This window comes from Thunnus albacares, chromosome 16, assembly GCF_914725855.1.
Source record: "Thunnus albacares chromosome 16, fThuAlb1.1, whole genome shotgun sequence".
NCBI classification, from domain to species: domain Eukaryota; kingdom Metazoa; phylum Chordata; class Actinopteri; order Scombriformes; family Scombridae; genus Thunnus; species Thunnus albacares.
In genome coordinates this window covers 4173598-4196006 of record NC_058121.1, presented here as the reverse complement: position 1 = coordinate 4196006, position 22409 = coordinate 4173598, and the positions used below count along the sequence as shown (strand labels likewise).

Here is a 22409-nt window from a genome sequence, read left to right as displayed (position 1 = left end):
AAATGAACTCATCCTTTCAGATAATAAAAGGCAGCTTTGTTTATGTCTTTATTGCTTTCATCCAAGACTTAACAGGATTTAGGCCTCCAGGAGACAAGGTTAGGTATAACTGTGTGTCATCAGGGTAACTATAGTAACATACCTTTAGTTTTAGAGGCAACATGTACAAGCAGTGGACCAAGTATTGTACCCTGAGGGACTCCATATAGCCAACTGTATGATGACGACTTCCTAAGAAATTAGGTTGCTGGGAAATACAGAAAAAATGTCTTTTTGGATAGCATCAAACCAGGCAAGTACTGAGTCAGAGAGACCCACCCATTACCAAACCTTTCCAACAGAATGTTATCAATTACATTAGATGCTAGAAATTGTAGGTTGGCCAAAGTAATTAAAATGCTACTTTTCATAGATTCTGAAAAAAATGACACTTTGGAAATACAAGGTCTTCATCCGATAGTAATAGTGAGTCAGCTGCTGGGCAGACAAGTTGCATAGTTTCATGAAAAGATAAAAAAAAAATATCATAACTATAAAATATAATAATATATTAAGTTAACAAGCTATTGCACATGTGAAAATCTGCAACAATACTGTACTGTACAACATGAACTGGAATGGACTCAGCAGGAGGTAACAGATAATGACACAAACAAAGTCTGGGCCTGTTTTGAGCAGAGTGGAGAGTTTATTACTTAGAGGCAATTGAAATGTCAAGGTCTGTGGAGTGTAAGCATCAAGTTGTGGTTGGAGGCTGCTCTGAGAGCAGACTGGGAGTGAGTGGTGTGATGGCAGAGCTCCAGACACCGATCTCCAACCCTTAAGGTCAAACTGACACTTGGTGGATGCACCCGGCACTTTCCTGTTAGAGCTGCAGTGGATAGAAAGGACACCTAGAGCTGCAGATCAGCCATCTTATTGTGGAAAAGCTAAAACGGCTGTTATTAGACTGATAATATTAGAAAATAGCACTGCAAGGAGTTTGGATGCGGCTTCAGAAAATTTTAAAAAAGGGCATTTTTACTCCAGTGTTTGATTGAAACATCATCCCAATCATAAGGGAAACTTTTCTAACAGTATTTTTGCCAAGCATGGCTCTAGGGAGGGCAATGTCTGTTGGTCGGTCCATTACTTTTGTCCAGACTGAAATATCTCAACAACTATTGGATGGAGTATCATGAAATTATGTTTGGTCCCCAGAGGTTGAATCCTGTTGACTTTGGTGACTCTGTTCTCTAGAGCCACCAGCAGGTCAAAGTTTTCAATTATCCAGTGAAATATCTCAACATCTTGATGGATCGGTTCAAGATTTTATGCAGACATTCATTGCTCCCTCACAACTAACCCTAATGACTTTAGTGAGCCCCTGACTTTTCCCTCTAGACATTTTGGTTTTGAGTGAAATGTCACCAAAACTATTGGACAGAATGTCATAAAATTTGGTTCAGATATTCATGTTCCACTTAGGACAAACTGTAATAACTTCTTGTAATCACTTTAGTAACCCCTTAACACTTCATCGAGCGCCACCATCATGTCAAAATTTTAATTTGTCCAATAGTTTGATTATGACCAGTACCTGCAAAGTTAATGACTTTCCCATCAGCATCAGTCTCTGTGTTTAGTGCTAAATAGCAAATGTTACCATGTCAGGCTAAACTAAGATGGTGAATACTATGAAAGTATAGAGATAGGGAATGACATGCAACAAAGGCCGCCAGCCAGACGCAAACCAGAGTTTTCAGGTCATGGTCTGCGCCTAATACCATGGTCAGAATTATCATAATTACTAAATTCTGACTTGTAACATCACATCTTATCACATCAACATCCAAGTCACAATTAAGCTCCAATATATCCAAATTGGTAGTTAATACGGAAATGCCTAAAAATGAAACAAATATGGATGGCTCACATCACCAAAGACAATAATGGACAAAGACCAGTATTCAATGCAATTAAACCCAAATTTCATTGCAAAATGTTTTAATCTCTACATGACCAACTCTGTAATCATGCAACCGCCTTGGTTATGTGACCGCTCACAAGTCATTAACATGGGAATCTTTCCTATCTCCACCATCCATCCTGTGTGATGTGAACATGGCATCAACCCCTAAGGTGGTGAACATGGTGAACATTACCTGCTAAACATTAGCATGTTGGTATTGCCTTTGTGAGCATGTTAGCTCACTGACATTAGCATTGAGCTCAAAGGTAGGCACTGCTGTGCCTAAGTAAGCCTCACAGAGCAGTTAGTGTGGCTAGACCAGTCTTGTTTGTTATCAAAAGTATTACAGTAAAGCTAATTAACCCTTTAAATCTTAGTGCTATTTTGTCTCCCCCTTCTGGCAGTGAGAGTAAAGGGGGGCGCTCAGCTGTGATTGCCTGATACAGGCATGCAGCACGCTCTAACACACACCGTGTGACAGGCACACAGAGAGGGCCAGTAAAAAGAGATATGTTTTGGCAGTCCACCAGCCCAGAAATGCATTTTTTGATGGCCCACTGTATGCCCAATGGCCAGTACACCACTGGCCGTAACCTACTGTCGCAGCTGTAAAACAGTGGATAAATTGTTTTGAGCATCACACAACCTCTGTGAAATGACTTGTTTCACTATCAGAATCTGATCCATTTGGATCAATTGGAAAGTTTAGAAGAGATGTACGATTAACAGCCAAATTAACAGCCAAACAGCATAGGAATGTCACACCCAACACCAGATGTTAAAACTCCTTATATTGTGAAATACAGAGAGATTTATCTGGAGGTGATAGACTTAATCAGCATTGTGTGAACTCATACGGCAAGGGCTTGAATGTAAAGGACATTCATTCATATGTAAAGGTTCCGCACTGCAGGTTTAAAGTAACACAACAGTTAAATTTAATATGAAAACTCTGTATTTGTCCAATCACAACAAATCAATATAAACTCTGGACACTTGAAGTGTGTGGCACTAGCAAAACTTCAACAGTTTCAGAGAAGGCCAAGACTAATCTTTAGGGCTAACCTGTTATGTGTTTGTGACTACGTTTTGAACTAAATGTTAGGTATGTTTGACGTGGCAGTCGACAATGGTTGAATTTTCATTTTGGAGTGAATAAAACACTGCTTTGACTTGAAATGCACCATCTACTCATTCTGATTCTGCAGCTCCCCACCCTAACTGGGCCGGTGAAAGCACAAACACTCTCTTAACCACACAACTGTGGAGGAGGAGTAGACCAAGACAGCAGTCTACCATCCCACACCAGGCACAGAGCTGGTCAACAGTGAGAGAGTCAGGAATGGTGGCTGGTATTTAATCAACAACTCAAAGTAACTACTGAGCAAGGAAATAATCCATGTTTAAATCTTTACAAATGAAAAAATCATTACGGTGGTGTAGATCTACTGCATTGCATAGTTTATGTTTAAAAACACTTTGTAATCCAACTGTTAAAATCACAAAATAATATCAAGAGTTACATTTCAAACGCAATTAATTATATATTTATTTTGGAGAACTTTATCAGAGAACATTCAAGATATCTCCTAACATCTTAACTAATGTGTCTTTAATGTCAGAAGTTAATATGGTAGAGTGGGTGTCAATTATGAATACTAATAATAATAATATACTTGATAGTTGGTACAAATGTGTACTTTAAACTATAAAAAACTACTATACTTTGTATATCAAAGGATAAGTCTGGTGATAATCTGTATTTTTTTTGTTTTTTATAGTCAAATGAAAAGACCAAAACCAACAATGAACTAATCCTCCTAAAATGTATTGTGTGTGTATCCAAAGCCTGATAGTACAGGAAGTGTGGGGGTTTTTTGTTTTTTTTGTTGTTGAGTATCTTTTGTTAGATTTATTTTATGTGTATTTAGTGGTATACTAAATTGTGTGTCACTGTTTCATCGTGCTTTTGTCATTCTTTGTGGCTTATGCGTCATGTCATGTTATGTCTTCATGTCGTGTCATGTCATGTTCTGTTAGACGTAACTATACATGTAGGCACTGATCATACTGAACAGTGCTGTGGATTAAAGTAGGCAAACTAAATTATGCTATTAATATTAATATAATATATGAATGATATAATTAATATTAATAAACTATGCTAAGTTATGCTATTAATATTGATATACTATATGAGTTACATAATTAATATTAATAACTTATGCTATTAATTCTAATTAGACTAAAGGATTTCTTTCCAGCTCTAAAAGAGACCTCATGACTCGTTTATAGCAACCTGTGCTCGTACAACAGGTGGCAATTTGCAGATTCTGACATGCAGAGAAACTCCAGAAGCGCAGAAGTGACTTCTGTTAGTGACATGTTAGGGTCAGGTTCTACTGGTGGGGTGCTTAGCTTGTTCCTCAGTCGCTGACCCGAGCAGCAGCACAGAGTAGGAAATGGGATCATCTGCATTAATACATTCTGCTGAGCTCTCTCCAAGTCATAAATTTCCGTCGAGCGGTAGCAGTAACACTGCAGGCTGAGCAGCTCATCCAGGGCCTCTGCCAGAACTCACGAGGTCGATGCCAAGTCTCAGCTTGCCTGCACTGGTTTCACTTGTCAAACCACCAGCCCATAAAGAGAACGTGAATGTGGTGCTTACTTGACGCATCTTGTGGAATGTCTTGATGGTGAATGTAAGTGCTCAAATCATCCAAAGACATTCACTCCTATGTAATAAAGAGACAAATGAGAAGTACTTACATTTCAAAGATGTGTAGCAGTGTAACCATATAACATCAGTACGGTCAGTCAGTAGTTGAATTCTCTAGAAATCTGAGTGAAAATGTAAAGGCATGTGTAGGTTTTTGCTGCAACGATGTTGTTTTGAGATCTTTCTCTCTCTCTTTTTTCTGAAGAACAAAAGCAATCCTTGGTTTTTCCGAGTTTCAGCACTTTAACCACAAATCTCATAATATCCATTATTGCTGACTTTGACAAAAAATAAAAAATAAAGACAACTAAATGTTCACTGTGATGGATTACCTTTCTCCAACAATTTGAAGTCTGTGGAATTTGTATTTCATGCCATGATTGAAAACAACAGCCGTCTGGAAGGTACTTTCTCAGGGAAAGGTAAAAAAAGCACTTAACTTTCAATTCTGTGCAAAAGCTTGTCACTATAACGTCTTACTCTTGCCCTGGAAAGGGAACAGTGTGAGGAGACAGTGCAGACAGACAGTTACTGTCTCTGTAGGCTGGAACAAATTGGTACCTTAAACTATCAGAAACTACTTTGTACTTTAATTGTGGATCTGGGATCTGTTTTCTCTTTAACATACAGTTCCCCCATTTTCGAATTAAGTAACATTAAAGGACCAGTGTGTAGAATTTAGTGGCATCTAGCGGAATGGACTTGGCAGAAATGGAATATAATATTCATAAGTATGTTTTAATTAGTGTATAATCACCTGAAACTAAGAATAGTTGTGTTTTTTGTTACCTTAGAATTACTTTTATATCTACATAGGGAGCAGGTCCTCTTCCACGGAGGCCACCATGTTGCACTGCCATGTTTCTACAGTAGCCCAGAATGGACAAACCAAACACTGGCTCTAGAGAGGGCTTTTCGTGAGTTTCACAGCCACCGGTTCTCCTACATGCTTGGAGGGGGAGGGGTTTTCAGTTGGTTGCGATCTGCAACTTCACTGCTAGATGCCACTAAATCTTACACACTGGTCCTTTAAAGTTGGAAAAGTCATCATACTCCACACTGTCTAACAGTATCAAACAGTACAGTATAATATACATACAGTGCTGTGCAAAAACATTAGGCAACACCATCAGGGAGGCGTCTGATAGGTCCGAAATGTATTCTGCAACATGACAATGAGCCAAAACATACAGCCAGAGTCATAAAGAGCTATCTCCATCAAGAAGAAGAACAGGGGGTCCTGCAACAGATGGTTTGGCCCCCACAGAGTCCTGATCTCAACATCATGGAGTCAGTCTGGGATTACAGGAAGAGACAGAAGCAGCTGAGACGCTTAAATCCAAAGAACTGTGGCAACTTCTCCAAGATGCAGGAACAACCGACCTGCCAAATACCTGAAAAACTGTGTGCAGTGCAGTGTGTTATACTTCTATACTGTTGTGTTTGTAAGAAATCAATTCTAAAATGTACAGTATGCTTTAAGTATTTTTAATCAGTCTTTCTGAAGGGACAGTGTTACAAGGACTCAGCAGGATTGAGCAGTGGCTGAATGGGACCAACACAGTAAACAGTCACGCTTGGGTGACATCAAGTGGTGACCAGGAACAGCAACACTCTGTTCAGCTGCGACAGGTTACTGTAGAATCAAACAACGGCTGCAATGCTGCCAACAACTACTGTACAAACAAAAGTGATTGAGACAAAAGAGATTTTTATTATAATAGAGGATATAAAATAAATATACATGACTTTTTTCTCATTTAACAGTCATTTGTACAGTGAAATTTGGACAAGTTTGCTAAAAGCAGCTAAATAAATGTTTGTTTTTTTTTAAATTTTCCTGCACTGAGCTATTGCTGCCTTATATATAAATGCTATGAAAAGACAATACATTTAGGCCATATGTATATTTCAAAACCTGTGTGCGAGCGCACACAAACATAATACAGAGAGAATGTAGAAGAGTCGACAGACACCCCAACCTGCAAAGCATTCTGCTGATGCAGCTCACTGAGAGCATCGGTGTGTAGATCAATTTAAAAAAAATGTCTCATTAAAGTTTTTCTTTTCTTTGTGTAAAACCACACATACTATTTCTTCCACAACAGGGAATCATGTATGAAAAGATGGGATAGAGGGTTATTGTAAGCACGTTTTGTGACACAAGTCAAACGATGCTTGTTATCTGACTGGCATGACGGGCATTGAAGGCATCACAGAAACGCAGATTTGCAGATGGAGCGTCTGTCTGTCTGTCTGTACAAACTGTTGAGAGAGGGCGACAATAAGTGCTTATGTTCTCCATTGGAAAAAGACAGGCACATGCAATACTATCAAAAAGGAGGAAACGTGAGAGGAGAGAGCGGCCTAGAGGTGCACTAGATTTCTTATAGGCGTATACTAATGTGTGTCTGTCCATATCTACACACACAGAGGAGCATCATCTGCCGTATTACTTTCATAGCACTGCCATAACTTTAGTGTCTAAAGCAAGACATTAAAAAACATTAAATACTTTTTTAATTTACCACTAAATATTTGAGCAATAACAGTGCATTAAAAGACAATTATTGTATCAATATCTCAACGCGAAATTCTTAAAATGTGTTTTTATGTACAGCATTTCAAAACATACTTAACTGCGCTTCAGTAATGTGTGAGGACAAGATCTGTTAGAAGAGAAAAAATGAGAGCTAATCCTCCATCGGGATTGTTTGCAGTCTTTAGAGGTGTGACACAAAGATCTGAAATAATATAGATATATTTAGCTGCTAGCTTCCACATTGTGTACATAACAATATGCTACATAATAATGGGAAAAGAAGAGGACACAGAAGTAAGATCCAAAGAGCGAAGAGAGGAGGCGTGAAAATACAAACGACACAAAATCAAAATAAAAAAATAAAATCCTGAACATAATTCATATGACATCTTTAGCAGATGGACTACTAAAAAAAAAGGCACCATCCACACAAATTAAAACGTGGATCATTTTCATTCCTGTAAAAACAGTGACACTGCGGAAATATCTGTGTGACTGAAGTTTAAAAAAAAAAAAAAAAAAACATGAAACAAGGTGTCACCTTCATTCTACTGTATATTGAGGCGGCACTAACACATTCAGTAACTAGACATGATTTCATGTGAGCATATAGAGAAGAAATTACTCTAAAATAACAAGAAATATGGTCTAGTGATGCCTGGTTTGTCTGACAGAGGTCCCTTTCTATAGCTACTGTAGTTAAGGCAGAGGAAAGTTTAAAAAATGGGTATTATTCATAGATGTATGGAAATAATAAATATGATTGTATACTATCCATATATATGCATTTCTTTACAATATTTAATTTAGAGTACATTTTAAAATGCTGTGAAAAAGAGGACATAAGTGAGTGCCGTCTTGGACTACTATACTAAATATTACAGATTGAATGAATACACATCACCCATCAAAATATAAGAAACCTGTCAACTGCAAGACATAAGTACTGCGCAGGTGAAAGCTTTAGTCTGGGATTTTTTTTTTTTTGCATAGGAGTTGTTTGACAGTAATTTGTCTCCCACTGGAGCCTCGCGCTCAATAATACTTGTGACACCTCGCTTGTGTGGAGAGAAAATTTACAACAAAGTGTCTTGTGTATCCTCACTGCTACTGAGTTTGACTTCAAATACACACACTAAAAAGGAGGAGAAAACCTTTGAATAGCTGCTGGTTTTGATCCCCGTCAAATAGAACTGAACAGGCTGTGTCCCCCCCCTGGATCTGTCTGCCAGACTGTCAGAACACAATAGTAGATCTAGAAAAAGATGAACCAAACAACTAAAGCAACATACAGTTTGAAGAGCTCATTTCCAAAATGCTTTACACTCATTTTGGGAGGAAATTCATTACCTGAAGTTTGTCTTTAAAGCTGCACTAATCAATATTTTTATGTTGACATAAGCTCAAATGACTATGTGTAATGTAAAAAGGGGTTGCTCATAGTAACAAACCAACAGAGAATTATTACCCAACTCTGTCGTTCCCTTCATCTCTACGGAGCTTTTTTTAGCCTCTTTTAGCTAATCGTTTTGGTTTTTTCAGCCTGCAAACTCTTTTCAACCTTGTTTCCCGTTTCTGGCATCAGTTTTCAGTGAAAAAAAATCACCCACTGTACGCTAGCTGTCAAGCACAATATGGCAGAAAGGCAAAGTAGCAACTAGCTAGTGAATGTATGTGTATATCTAGCGGCTAAAGAGGCCGCTATTTTTCTCAGGAGTTGTTGAAGACTAAAACAAAGCTAAATGAATAGTGGACTGACTTTCATCAGGTGGACAGGAACATGACTCCAAATTCTGTTGGTTGTGTAAATAAGGAATTATTTGTTAACACGTTAGCCATAGAAACTTTATAGAGAGCTGAAGTAAAACCAGAACTTTCACATCCTGTTCCAAACATAGAAAAAAAACCCAAAATCTATTCAAAAAACACACTGTAATTTTTAATAACGCAAACTACTAAAAATCCAGCCGGGGAACATCCTTACTCAACAGTATGTGGTTGTGTTTTTAGGTAGCGGATGTTAGAGCTAAAGGGCTGTAGATTTTTGTATGCTAACAAATGATTCATACATAGATCATAACAGTTTCAACTTCTAATATCAAGTGCTGTAATAGACACTCATTTATCTTAGAATATGGATAGAAAACCCAAGGAACTTTTTATTTTTTTTTTTAGAAAGACCAACAAAAGAAATAGCCAATCAGAGCTTGCATTAAGTTACAAACTCAAGTGGAACGGTGGCCTGGTGGTGACATCAGCTCTCTAAAAGGTGAAAATATGGCCCTGTTCATAGCTGCCATTAAAATGCGTCTTGGGTGATCCGGTCACAAGAAGTACATAATCATTCACGCACCATGGTGAGAAATGAATGACAGTGTAGTGTAGTTGTTGCTGTCTGTCTCTCCTCTGCTCCGCTCCGTGTGTGTGAAGTCAGAGGGGCTGAGTCCTGCCCTCGGTGAAACACAGAGCAGAAAAGAGGAGACAAACTCAGCACGACCATAAATGACAGTAAAACGCAATAGAGACTATGTCTATTTATGTTATTTACCGAATTTATGTGCATTTGTTTCATTTCAGCTCAGTGTGAGAGTCTCTACTGTGTTTTGCTGTCATTTCTGGTCTCGCTGGTTTCTCTCCTCTCCTCTGCATTTCACTGTGTGTGCAGACGCACGGAGCAGAGCAGAAGAGAGACAGACAGCGACAACTACATGAGATCTGATCACAAGCGGTCACTCGAGACACATGTGGAGACGCATTCTAATGCCAGGTGTGAACAAGCCCTATGTCAGTTTGGTTTTTAGCTTGTTCTGCTTTAAATATGCGTAAAAAAATACAAAATCCAGTCCATAAAAGTCCAAACACTGACATTACCTGCTCTCTTTTGAAAAAGAACATCATAGATTGTTTTTTAATTTGTGCAATTAAACTTTTTCTTAAATAGTACTTTTTTTGAATATGTTTTGGAATGAAACTCTTCTGATCATATTCAAGATTTGACATGAAAAGTTAACCTACTTTTGCTCCGAATCCCTTTTGCTGCATGTTATGTTTTGCTTTAAAAAGTGGAATCGAGAGTGAAAATGTTTTGCAGAACTAACACAATTTGGATGGAAGTGACCCAAACCCGTCACATCGACTAATAGTCCACCTGGCTGCAGAGAAAGATCCAGTATGGAACACCAGAGCACACTCAGGAGTCACTGAAGAGAGTTTGCAGAGAGATTCACCTTCTTAACTGAATATAAGGTTTCAGACACCAAATGTACGCATCTTCATATCAACGCATGGAACACAAAGCCTTAAACAGCAACTTTTTTTTAGCAGTGTGATGCAAATAATAATGAATATTCTCTTACTGAAAGCGAAGCAGGTGACTATTGAGTATCGGCGAAATATAACATGAATTCTGGACACAGCAATATCAGTTCACACTTCAACACTCATGTCTTGCATGTTTTGGTAAAAATTGCTTCAAATCTTGCAACGACACCTACTTGTGTAATTACAGTTTCACATGGGACAGGTCCAGTTCTCTTTTCAGTCACAAGGTGTCAGTGTTTCCTAATCCAACTGCTGGCCACAGATCTGGCAAAAACAGCTCTTCACCCCACCTCCCCATCCCCAATCCCTTTGTGCCCACGTCTGTATCACGGCAAACGCAGTTACAGTTGTAGTCGAGTCATTGGGTGCGTTTTTTAACACAACCTGCACTGTAGCCTGTCATGTGACCGGGCAGGACCAGTGAGGGTGGAGCAAGCTGTGCGGGGATTGAAAAGGGGAGAAGGGGGTAGAAAGCAAATCTCACTCGGGTTTGCCCTTGAAGATTTGCTCTCGCTGCGTGTTATCTGTGTTATCTTCAGTGGCGGAAGAACTATACTGATAATAATACAACAATGTAAAAATACTCAAGTATAAATCTGGCATTAAAAATCTTACTCAAGTAAAAGTGCAGAAGTATTTTCAGCCCAATTTACTTAAAGTATCAAAAGTACTGTAGAGTGGCCCATTTCATAGTGTCATATGTGGAATATTATTACTTCACATATAACATTAACAATTTTAATGTTGCAACTGCTTCAGGTGCAGCTCATTTTAACTACTTTGTATACTGTTGGGCAGTTCAGTCTCTAAAAAGTGTGAAAGCACCAATCTTATTAAGACAATTCTGGCTCTTAGAAACCTTAAAGACAGAATTATGAAAAATCTCACTTGATTTTTAGAAAATACTATTTAAAAAAACAAATTGATTTGCATTGAAAACATGCTGGAATCTTCTTACTGCACTGGTGGATCTTTTCACACGTTTAGGATTTCATTATAGACTCAAATGACTTGATAAGAGGGAGATGTTTGCAGGGAAGAAATGCAATGTAGTGGGGTAAAAAGTACAATAATACCCCCTGAAATGTTGGGAAGGAGAAGTATAAAGTGTGTCAACCTTGTACTTAAATACAGTACCTGAATAAATGTACTGTGTTATATATCTCACCACTGATTATCTTTAAAGTTTTTTTTCACAGATTGACTCATTAATTAAAAAATAATCCACACAATTAGATGGGTCATTATGTATGAAAATGGATTTTTAAAAAGTACTAAATAGAAAACTACATGTTATAAGGGCACTGAGGATTCACGCTGCACATTTACATTAACACTCAGGTTAACCACTGTTGCTCCTGCCTCCCTTGTGTTATAAAACACACCCATTTTCTCTGAATGTGCCGCAGTCTCTACCGAATGTCTGTCTCAGCGCTCGCGCAGAGGGGCAGAGGGGCAGAGGGGCAGAGGGGCAGAGGGGCAGAGGGGCAGAGGGGAAGAGGATGGGCGGTTTGGGGCAACAAAACTCACCCCACGTTTGTTCCAGCTCTTTGCAGATCGCTTCAGTGGTCAGTGCAGTTCTAGTGAGTAAAAGGATGAACAACATGCATAAAAAAACACACACACCTACGCACGCCAACACACACACACACACACACACTCACTCACAGGGCAACAATAATAACAATAAAACCTTAAAAAAAAACAACAACAACAATCTGACATCAGGCAGTAACAGTCTCATGAAGCATATGGGGTGTGAGGATAAGGGGGAGGGGGCATACTGTTTAGCTGCCCTGTACGTTTTATGCGCACGTTCGTGTTCAGAAACCTTGAAAGTCTTGAGGGTTCACAATGGGTGTCAAAGTGAAGTGTCCACCAGCAGCTCCCGGAAAAAAAACAAAAAAAAACACTCCAGAGCTGCTGGCCACAAACGAGAGGCGTCCAACCTCCTGAAACTGCTGTTGTTGTCAGAGGAAACATCTTCACCAAGTCAAATGTTGTCTTATCTCTACAGGAAGAGGAGTGAATCAGAATATACACAACTTAGAGCTGTAAAAAGACAACTACTTTTCTTACTTTCCAAATTCAAATCTAGATAAAGAGAGGTCTAAATATAGAAACCCTATAATAAGAAGATTAAGTTAAATTGCGCATTTAATATTTCCCTGCAATTGCATCAGCTGAAGAGCTGATTTTTTTCTGTGTAGAAACATTGACTGTGTGTCTTTTTTTTTTTTTTTTACCTAAAAGGACAGGGTTAACTCAAACTTGTTCTCCTTTTCTTTTGATTATCCAAGGTCATAGTACACTAGAGATGACAGTAAAGGGCTTTACCTCCTGTATTTCGTCTGATCGCTTCCATATGTAACAATATTTACAATGACATCAACTATCAAGGTAAACTTGAAAACTCTAACAAACAAGCGAGAAAAAAAAAATCAAATAGAAAAAGGTGCTATATAATGTACATATATGAACACAGCTGCGATTCTTCCTCGTGAGGAACGTTGTGTTTATAAGTGCCACGGTTCTGAGTCTGTGTGTGACGCCTTCACATCTATCTTACATTATTTTCAGTTGCTTTAAAAATGTTTCACCAGCCAGAGGAGGCAGAACTTGGATTTTTTTGGTTCCCGTGTTTTTTTGCCTTCATGTTATAGCGCCCTTGAAGGCTGTCAGATAAAAGGTCAAAGGTGATGGGGGGCTGAAAAGGTGGTTGTTTGAGTTGGAATGATGTAATGCACTGAGGGGCGTCCGACCAGGATAAGGGAGCGATGCCTCGGCTGGAGCCGGGGGGCGTATGGTGACATCTGCTGAGGTTGGAGAGGAGGAGGAGGAGCTGACTCCTCTGCTGGTTCAGGAGCGACGCGGAGCCTCAGTAACGGTGGGTCTGGTGGGAGTACTGGGAGCTCTGCTGGGATGACGACGTGTATCCCATGGTGCTCTGGGGCTGAGTGGAACCTTGGACGTTGCTTTGGTAACCAAGGCGGGAGCCGGAGTGCTGACGGAAAGACAGAGGGAAGGGCGGAGAGAAAATCAGAGTGGTGAGCAACTCAATGATGCAACTGAACACTTATTACTTATCCAAACTCTGATTCTGCATTCAGATATATAATGTTGATTCTGAGGAGTCTGCATGGAGCTGTACCAGCTAATGCCCTGTGTGTTATGGTAACTAGGACAAACAATTATTCAATGCTTTGAACACCACAACCAATTCCATTGTATCAGGGTGGAGGCAGAAATTGGTGACAGACATCTTGAAAGCTGTCCAAATAAAACTAAAATGTCTCCATTGCAACATAGCAGCAGAGGTAAGTGAAGAAATATGTTTTTTTTTTTGTAATTTGGGTGAACCAACCATTTACAAATGGCAACATGTTAATGACTTGAAGAAACTAGGAAAAAAAATTGGCCCACATTTAAGAACTTAGATCAAGTGTTCCAATTTTCCATTACTGACCATATCAATATACTGAATCACCATGAGATGTGTCTGGTTGGACAACATCCCTGTTTTGTGCATCCCAGAGTAAAGTCTACATGATCTACGTGATAACTTTGAGAACATAGACACACACACCGAGGTGCAGAGCAGTGTGAGCTCAATGTTAGTCCCGGATGAGTCCCGGGTGGGTAGCTGAAAATGTTTGGTGAATAAAGCATGATGTATTGGAGAAGAGCTGTGTGACCTGTTTCAAATTTGATGAACACACAGGGGTTATAACTAGTTTCATGCATGTCAGCATTAGTTGACTAGTCATGGAGAGTAGCCTGTGAAAAACAGTTGTGTAATAATTTCTGTGGGATCTGGTGACATCACCAGGGTTATCTATACTTAAAGGTGCCCTATGGAGTTTTTTTTGTAAACAAACAACAATTATGTTTACATTGAGTGTTACTCACCAAAATGTACTGTGCATTTCCTTATGGTCTAATGTAAGTGTCAATGGTATTGCATGCATTTCCTTCCTTATAAAACATCTGCATGAACATTTTAAATCATTCATTGTTTGCATCCATGTTTACGTGCTAGAAGTCTTCATTGTCTTTGCTGCCACATTGCTTCTTGCGTGTTACCAACAGTTGATCAGTAGAATAGCATGAAACCCACAACAGGAGATGTGTATTGCATCGCCCAGATGCTTACACTGGTGTATGTGCTTCCTCATGGGTGTGCACGATAAAACAAAACCCACTCGTAAAAACATTGCTCTATAGCGCTGCTAGTGGTCAAAAACTCCATCGAGTACCTTTAACTTCTGAGACTACAAGTTAGTAGAAAGCCTGCATTACAAACTGGGAGTATGGACACTTAATAAAGACGTTGGAATTTAACAGGCAGGGAGGGTGTAACAAACATTTCAGTTGATTTGCATTATAGGAAGTGTAGGATTCTGTGTTTTGGAACTTAACCCATACTATGGACCAAAAGTCAGGAAATCTTGATCTTTGCTGCTTCAATTTTATTTTCTATTTTTCAAAATCTGTGTCTTGTTTCCAATTTATATGAAACTGAAATAATCTCAGGAGTCATATTTTCAAAGATAAAATATTTTGGCCAACAGAGAATGCCATCACCTGCATTGAAAAGCAGTGAAGAACAATGCTGGACATCCGTGATCAGTTGAGTCACAGGATGACAAGAAGCTCTCTGTCAGGACCAGACACCTTAGCTGACCTGATTACATATCTATACTACATAGTCCAGGTCACATGTGCAATCGTTTGTTGCGTCTGTTTAGCTTCATTGGGTAGTGGTGCATGGTGGGATAGCCTGTGGGACAGAGATCAATGAGGGGAAAACTAGGATGCTGACAGCACCGTCAGACAGCTAACCACTCTCCTGGTATGTCAGTCCACTCCACTGGTTTATTTATACATCTGCTGAGGCCTGACAGCTATCAGCTGTCTCACATGCAGCCTCAGCCCTGGCTATATACACTCAGCAGCCACTTCATTAGTTACACCTGTGCAATCTGATACAATCCAATACAACAGCTCTGCCATAAACTCTACATTTACGAAGCTTATACATTTTCAGGTTTTGTTGACATTGTCAGAAAGATGATAATTCTACTTTATGTTTATTGTAAAAGTGTAAAAGCGTTCCTAATATTTTGCCCTCCTCATGTATGTTAATGGAGTGGACAAAATATTAGGAACACCATTCAATATAATGAACACCAACACCATCCACTATGACCTCAATAATAAACATAAAGTAGAATTATCACCTTTCTGACAATATCAACAGAAACTAAAAATGTATAAACTTCGTAAAAGTAGAATTTATGGCAGAGCTGTTGTATTGGATTGCATTAGATTGCACAGGTGTACCTAATAAATGGCCGGTGAGTGTATATACATAGATGTACATGTGATATACTTATACATATGACTGATAGCGTCGCCCCTGTGTGGACCAACCAACAGAGCACAATCATTCAGAGGCAGGAGAGGTCAAAACAGTCACCTCTATCACACTTTGCTCTCTGCAGTACACTCACTGACACATGCTCTCCCTATCCCTGCCCTTATTTCATCACACTCTCTCGACCACTCAGAAATGTCCCTCTCTATGGCCCTGTGATAAGACTAGAGCCAAAGATACAACAGACGCCAGAATAGGAAACAAAAGCTAGCAGGCACCACAATGATTTGCTATCAGCTCTGTCAGCAGGACAGTGTGGAATGTACAACGCTTATCAGTCAGCCGGCAGGTTGTTGTTGTTGTCCACGCCACACGTGTAATTGTATGTGTTTATGTCGTCCGTAACGGATGCCACATGGACATATATTAGACCGCTGACATTCCTTTACGTCTGTCTGCATTTAAAAGGAATGCGCGTCATCTCCACGTTCTCCATATCTGACTGTTATGCAGAAAGGAAATAAATAGTAGCATTGGCAGGCTAAGACACAGCTACAGGGATGGAAAATAAAAATGTGAACAATATTTACAACCTCTGCTGCAAGCGAAGATTTCCATTTTTGACTAACCTGTCAAGACTCTTTAATGTCAGAAAATTGTTTGTTTTTCGTCTGAACAAGAGTCCAAAACCCAAAGATATTTCCATTAATTATAAAAAACTGTTGTTGATTAATTTTCTGTTGACAGACTCGAATGAATCAATTAATCAACTGTTTCAGCACTAAACCACAGTGAATTATTTGTATCATAAAAAGCATGGGATTATAAATCAAAATACTGATAAAATCTTCTATCACAGTATATCATGATATAATACATTTTCTGGAATTTGAATCGAAAGTAAAGACAAAGCAGATAAATTAAAGTACTTTCTCACATTCAGGCATAAATCCAGTCCTGCCTGCTGACTGCTCACCCACAGATATCAAGGGGATAGAGTCTGTCTCATAATATGTATCGTCATATCGCTCAGTCCTAGATATTCCCACAAAAAAGTGGAACAGAGTGTTATCAGTTGAGCTATTTTTCATCAGTGTGCAGTAGCAGTAATGGCATGTGATCTCCGCAGGCGAGCAGGAGGAGTGCATTGACGTGGGCAGGGTGCACACTCTCGGAATTCCAAACCGAAAACAACAATACTGTGGACACAGATTGAGAACTGTCCCTTTAAACTCTTGTGTTTTTAATCTCTTCCTGTTTACAAGGTGAAACTTGACTGAATGCTCGTCAAAGGATGTTGTGTATGTAAATGTGAGAACCAATCAAGTGGAAAATACTGGGTAGAACAAAGGCTTCACAAACAGTAGTCGTACAGTTTATTGTGTAATCCAGTCAGCATTAGTCAGATTAGGAAAAAGCAGCCACTATTGAAACTTGAGGTTACACCGAACTGAGTTACATCACAACTGTAGTTACACTGAAGCTTTCACCATCTTTAAAGTTATCCTATATTTTTCTTATTGTTCACAAATCCCATGAAAAGACCAAACAACAATGTGTTAGTCTGTTTCTCAATACTTTCTGATGTCTCTACCCTGCCTGAAGCTCTCAGCCGCATATCCCATAAAAATACACTTGCATTTTTAAAACAGTAAGCTCAGTCATCTCCTAAAACAGCTGGGCACTGTTTTTAGCAATGTTACTTAATAAGGAGGAAATAGTGCATTGGCTGGGAACTATTTTAAGCTGTGGATTAATACATATTTGGTGCTCTAGTGAGTATATCTCCAGCAGCAGGATGGTGGTTGTGGGATTGAGTCAGAATAAACATGTTTTTGGACAACGATGATGCTCTACAGCACAGAGGACATATCAGATTTTGGATACATTAATCCTACTCACCTGGTACTCTGACTGTAGCACCCCGGTGCCTGAGGAGGCCCCAGAAGGCCCAATCCGAGGTTTCTTGTTCGGGGGCCCCTGGTCCTGGCCGTGTTGTAAACCCCCGCCGGTGGTGGCTCCCGTGGCTCCGGAGGTGCCGTTGGTTTGGGCTGAGCTCTGCTGGGAGGGGGCCTGCTGGGCTGTCGTCTGCTGCTGGTTCTGGGCCTGAGTCTGGCCTGTTGTCTGCTGGTGCTGCTGGGTCTGGTTCTGCAGACGCACACACGGGACAACCGACAAAAGCTTAACAGAAGTGATTAAAAGTCTGGCTCTAGGGAGTGAAGAAGGGGTAATCTGATTAGAAAACCCAAAAATAAGTGTGTATGAAATCACGCTGGTTGTAATAGTTGTTTTGTTCAACCCTCTGTTAGTTCTGTTTTATATATATTTGCTATTCTTTTCTGCCTCTGTGATCCAGTTTCACACTGGGATGGCTGTCGTGCTATCTGACCTGACTAAACAGCAGCGTATCATTTCAAGGAAACATCAAAATAAAGAGAAACTTAAACCGAACATGAGACATGACTGTACGACTGACGGGACAAAGAGAGGAACATAAAGTGACTCAGTTTGAAGCCATTTGTTTTGCGTTTGTAACTAGACAATACAGTGTGTCATATTGTCCGTTTATGTGTACGTGTATACCGTATCCAGCCGGCTGAACCGGTCAGACTTTGTTGCTAAGACACAATTTTCCGGAATTTGCGGCGCTAGCTCAGCTCGTAACGCTTCCTACGCGACTGAGCCGAGAGAGCCCCTCACACTGTGTTGTGTTGCTTCGACCTCTGCGGTGAAGCAACACACTCAGACCAGGTGTTGCTTTCTTGACAGCGGCTGCTAATGTGATGGATTCTCAGAAGCTGCATGGAGGAAAGTATCTCCTCTCTCAGAGCTAAATCTCCTTTCAGTGATCTGCTCTTTTTTTTTTTAATACCATGCAGCTAACATGCACCATGCTTTGATGAGAGGTCTCTCAGTGTGTCCCCGCCTGTGGCAAAGTCACAGCTGAATTCCTGTAGTGATTTATTACACTGTAAAAATAGCTGAAAGAACAGAGAAGAGACTGTTAGTTCTAATGGGTTGCAGATTTCTAAGAACTACTCCAAACTGTAACATTTTTCATTATGTAACATGATCTGCTCTTTTATAGGTGTCATGTAAAACTGCCCAGACACATCTGGCACACTCAGATGATCAAATTATTATCTAAAATGCTGCGTGGTACTTTCAATCTTCATTCTACACTTCTGAGAAGCCGTAATTAACTTGAGGAGTCACAGAAATAAAGTAATATAAGTGCAGAGTCGAAAAAATTGTACGTCAATTTGGTGGAATATTTTACTTCACGTAAGAAAAAAAGAAAAACCATTAACCACCCAATTCAAAGCAGCTCACTGTGAATTTTAATACAGCCACACACAGTGATTCATGTTTGCCCACAGTTATACTTTGCATTCAAGTTCAAATTAAACTGTTTATTACCTACAGCAGATAACAATTAAACATGACCACTCCTCATCTATGATGCTAAACTTACTGTAAGGTTTGACTTGCCTCCAGACTTTGTGATTCAAATATTATAATTAATAAATAATAATGACACAAAATGGCAATTTAGTCTGGTTATAAACGGATTTACAGCCAGGCGTGTGGTCTACACCTGGTGGAGGTTCCTGCTTCACCACTGCTCAAATCTACAGCATAAATGTACATTTTATACATTCTGTTTATCCGTTTATTTAACACAGTTTCCCTGCCTTAATGATGATGATGTTTTAACCATTTAAGACATCAATCAGCCAGTCATGTCTGCGGTCTTTACATAAAACAGTGAACTCTTTATGTCAAAGCATGGATGAGTTATGTTAGCGTCATGGTTTTTGGTTTTCGCTAAAATGCATAATCATGAAAAAAGGAGCTTCCATTCCCCGCTTTGATAATATTAAACATCAACTGTAGTGAAAAATTATCTGAGCCAGACCAAATTCTGCTAAATTACCTGTCAAGGAGATTTTAAAATATATTGGAGAATACTCATATATTTCAGCCACAGCGGCCATTAGATCAAACTGCTCTGCCATCACTGTCATGTGGCTAAAGTAGATCATTTTTGACCATAAATGAAAGATTATAAAGTGAGAGAGAGAGACTGGAAACATCTAAACTCTGCAGTCTTTACATGTAAAGGTGATGTGACTGCTGCACTGCTGCTGTAAGCACACACAATCTCTCTCTAGCAGGCTCCCAACCTCACACTGGTGAGAATCAGATGATTGTCACAGGCTGTGTAAAAGCATAGGTCAAGCATATATATAGTACAGTATATGTAGCAGCAGCAGCATGACTTCCTCTGTTAACAGAATCTGAAATAAAGTGTTATTTTTCATAACTGCACTGGTTGGAAGGGATTATTCTACTTATACCATGTCCACTCACCAGCAATTAAAATATGTAATCATTGTAAGTTTGTTGTTTAAATATATATTGTGCAATAGCAAATTGTAAAGTTTGTGTCGGCAATATGAAACTTGTTATAAAAATTATGATTGCACTGTGTATGAGTGTTACTATTTTATGTATATCATGATAAATTGTTCCTGTCTTGTACTGCAACTCTGCAACATCAGCAGACTCATCAGCCGAGGTTAAAGGAAGTTCAGTATTATATTCGTAAAGAGGAAGATATAGAAATTTAAATGCGTTGGAGAAAGGGTGAGACATGTCATCTGGGGGTCAGTTGGGCAAGATGGCTCTTGGACAGGAGAACTGAAAGCACACATGATGTTATCTATGAGTCTGTATTTTGAAAGATTAAGAAAAGAACTGTAACGCCCACTTAAGGAGTATAAAAGCCTGTTATAACTGCTCCACTGGCAGCCTTTTTCTTTGTAACCTCATCCTGCGTGTTGCATTGTGAAACGCTCCTTCTTGTACAAGAAAATAAATTCTGTTAAATTTAGATACTTCAGCTCCGGTCTCTATTGTTTAATGGTCATTAAGAAGAAATTTGTTTAACAAAATTAAAAACATAAAGGAGGAGTAACCCTTGAAAGCTGTGGTCATTCAGTCGTGGTTATCTGAAAATAACGAACAGCCTCCAGCCAATCAGAGCGAAGTATTCTCTGTGGCCGTGGCATAATTCAAAATGATCAAAAAAACATTACAACCTGCTTTGCAGTGTTTTACTCACACTTACATATTAATATGTCTCACTGTGAAAGCTATTATGAAAGTGATGAGATGAAATGCTGGAGTTTAATTTAAGCTCCAGTGTGACCAGCTGACAAAATCATTTTCAAACTGGGACGTGTTTTCTCAGACAGTAGAACTGGATAATTACCTTTTCTGTTTTCTCCTCTGGCTCGTCTTCGTTAAGAAACTCTCGTTTTGGGTAGGGGATCTGACACCCAGCAAACACACTAGAGGCAACAAGACAGAGTGGATGATTAAAGTGTTTCTGCGTTAACATACCGTACCACTGCGGCCCCCCACTACGCCAACCGAAAAAACATACTCTCCCCTAAAACACAGGATGAAAAACAGGAAGGCAGGTTAGAACGTGAAGTTCCTCCTACTTAAAAGAGTTAATCACTGTGGGGCCTGTTTTTCTTTTGCTGAATCAAGACAAAGGAAAGCCTTTTGCAAAAGTTACTAAGGCTCACTCAGTGGTTGGCAACGGGTCCTCCAGGAAGTAGGGGTCCTGCAGCGCCTGCTCCGATGTGATCCTTTTGGTGGGGTCCATGGTGAGGAGTTTCTGGAGCTGAAGGCAGAGAGGAACAGCAGTGTTTCATTGTTGATTAATCTGCAGATTATTTTCTCCATTAATCAATTGATCTGTGAAATGTTAGTGGTTAATGGTTAAAAAATGCAATTCACCATTGCCTAGAGGCCGTGGTGAGGCCTTCAATTTGCTTGTTTTGTCTGACCAAACAGATTCTTAAGATATTCAATAACCAAAGACGGTTTCCAGGTGTGAATGTGTGTAATTGTGTGAACGGGGTGTTCCTGAAAAAGAGAGTCTGGGCCCCATTTCACCAAATTTGTTAGTTGAGAGAGTAACAATAGTGTGCAAAGCTGTCGTCAGAGCAAAAGGTGGCTCCTTTCAAGAATCTAAAATTTAAAACATATTTTGCTTTGTTACACTTCTTTTGCTTTCTTCATAATTCCATATTTTATTTCATAGTTTTGATGTGTTTAGTCTACACAGTATTAATCTACAATGTAGAAAATAATAGAAGTAAAGAAAAAAATGAGAAGGTGTGTCCAAACTTTTGACTGGCACTGTATATATACTTGTGAACACGATAGTGTCCCGATAACATGTTTGACATATCAAGTTTTCATCTATTTTTGAAATGATAGGAGCTTTTCCACAAGTCTTAACTAGGAGTCTTATCTGATCACAGTCATGTTTAGAATTTTTAAATGATTAGCAATATTACAACACTTCTATATACATTTCTAAAATGTTCATGCTGTAGGATTTATTTAATGACATTCTGGACAATTTAGCCTTTAGCTTGTCTTACATCTTTTACAAAAATTTAATGTTGTCTGTTCC

The 22409-nt window shown here is 39.3% G+C and overlaps 1 protein-coding gene and 1 long non-coding RNA gene across 2 annotated transcripts in view; one reads left to right on the top strand and one right to left on the bottom strand.

Moving 5' to 3' along the window:
- Window positions 1-12788: 12788 nt before the first annotated feature.
- cdk19 (cyclin-dependent kinase 19) overlaps window positions 12789-22409 on the bottom strand; it is a 56663-nt gene continuing 47042 nt past the window's right edge. Inside the window, exons 10-13 of the mRNA XM_044377269.1 lie at window positions 21511-21608; window positions 21189-21267; window positions 17813-18058; window positions 12789-13537 (exon numbers count right to left, since the gene is read on the bottom strand). Coding sequence (XP_044233204.1) covers window positions 13412-13537; window positions 17813-18058; window positions 21189-21267; window positions 21511-21608 — 549 coding nt within the window. The 3' untranslated portion in view covers window positions 12789-13411. The remainder of the gene's footprint in view (window positions 13538-17812; window positions 18059-21188; window positions 21268-21510; window positions 21609-22409) is intronic.
- The window catches only part of LOC122999907, a 39729-nt gene continuing 30719 nt past the window's right edge, over window positions 13400-22409 (top strand). The window contains exon 1 of the long non-coding RNA XR_006407848.1: window positions 13400-13580. This is a non-coding gene — a long non-coding RNA (uncharacterized LOC122999907). The remainder of the gene's footprint in view (window positions 13581-22409) is intronic.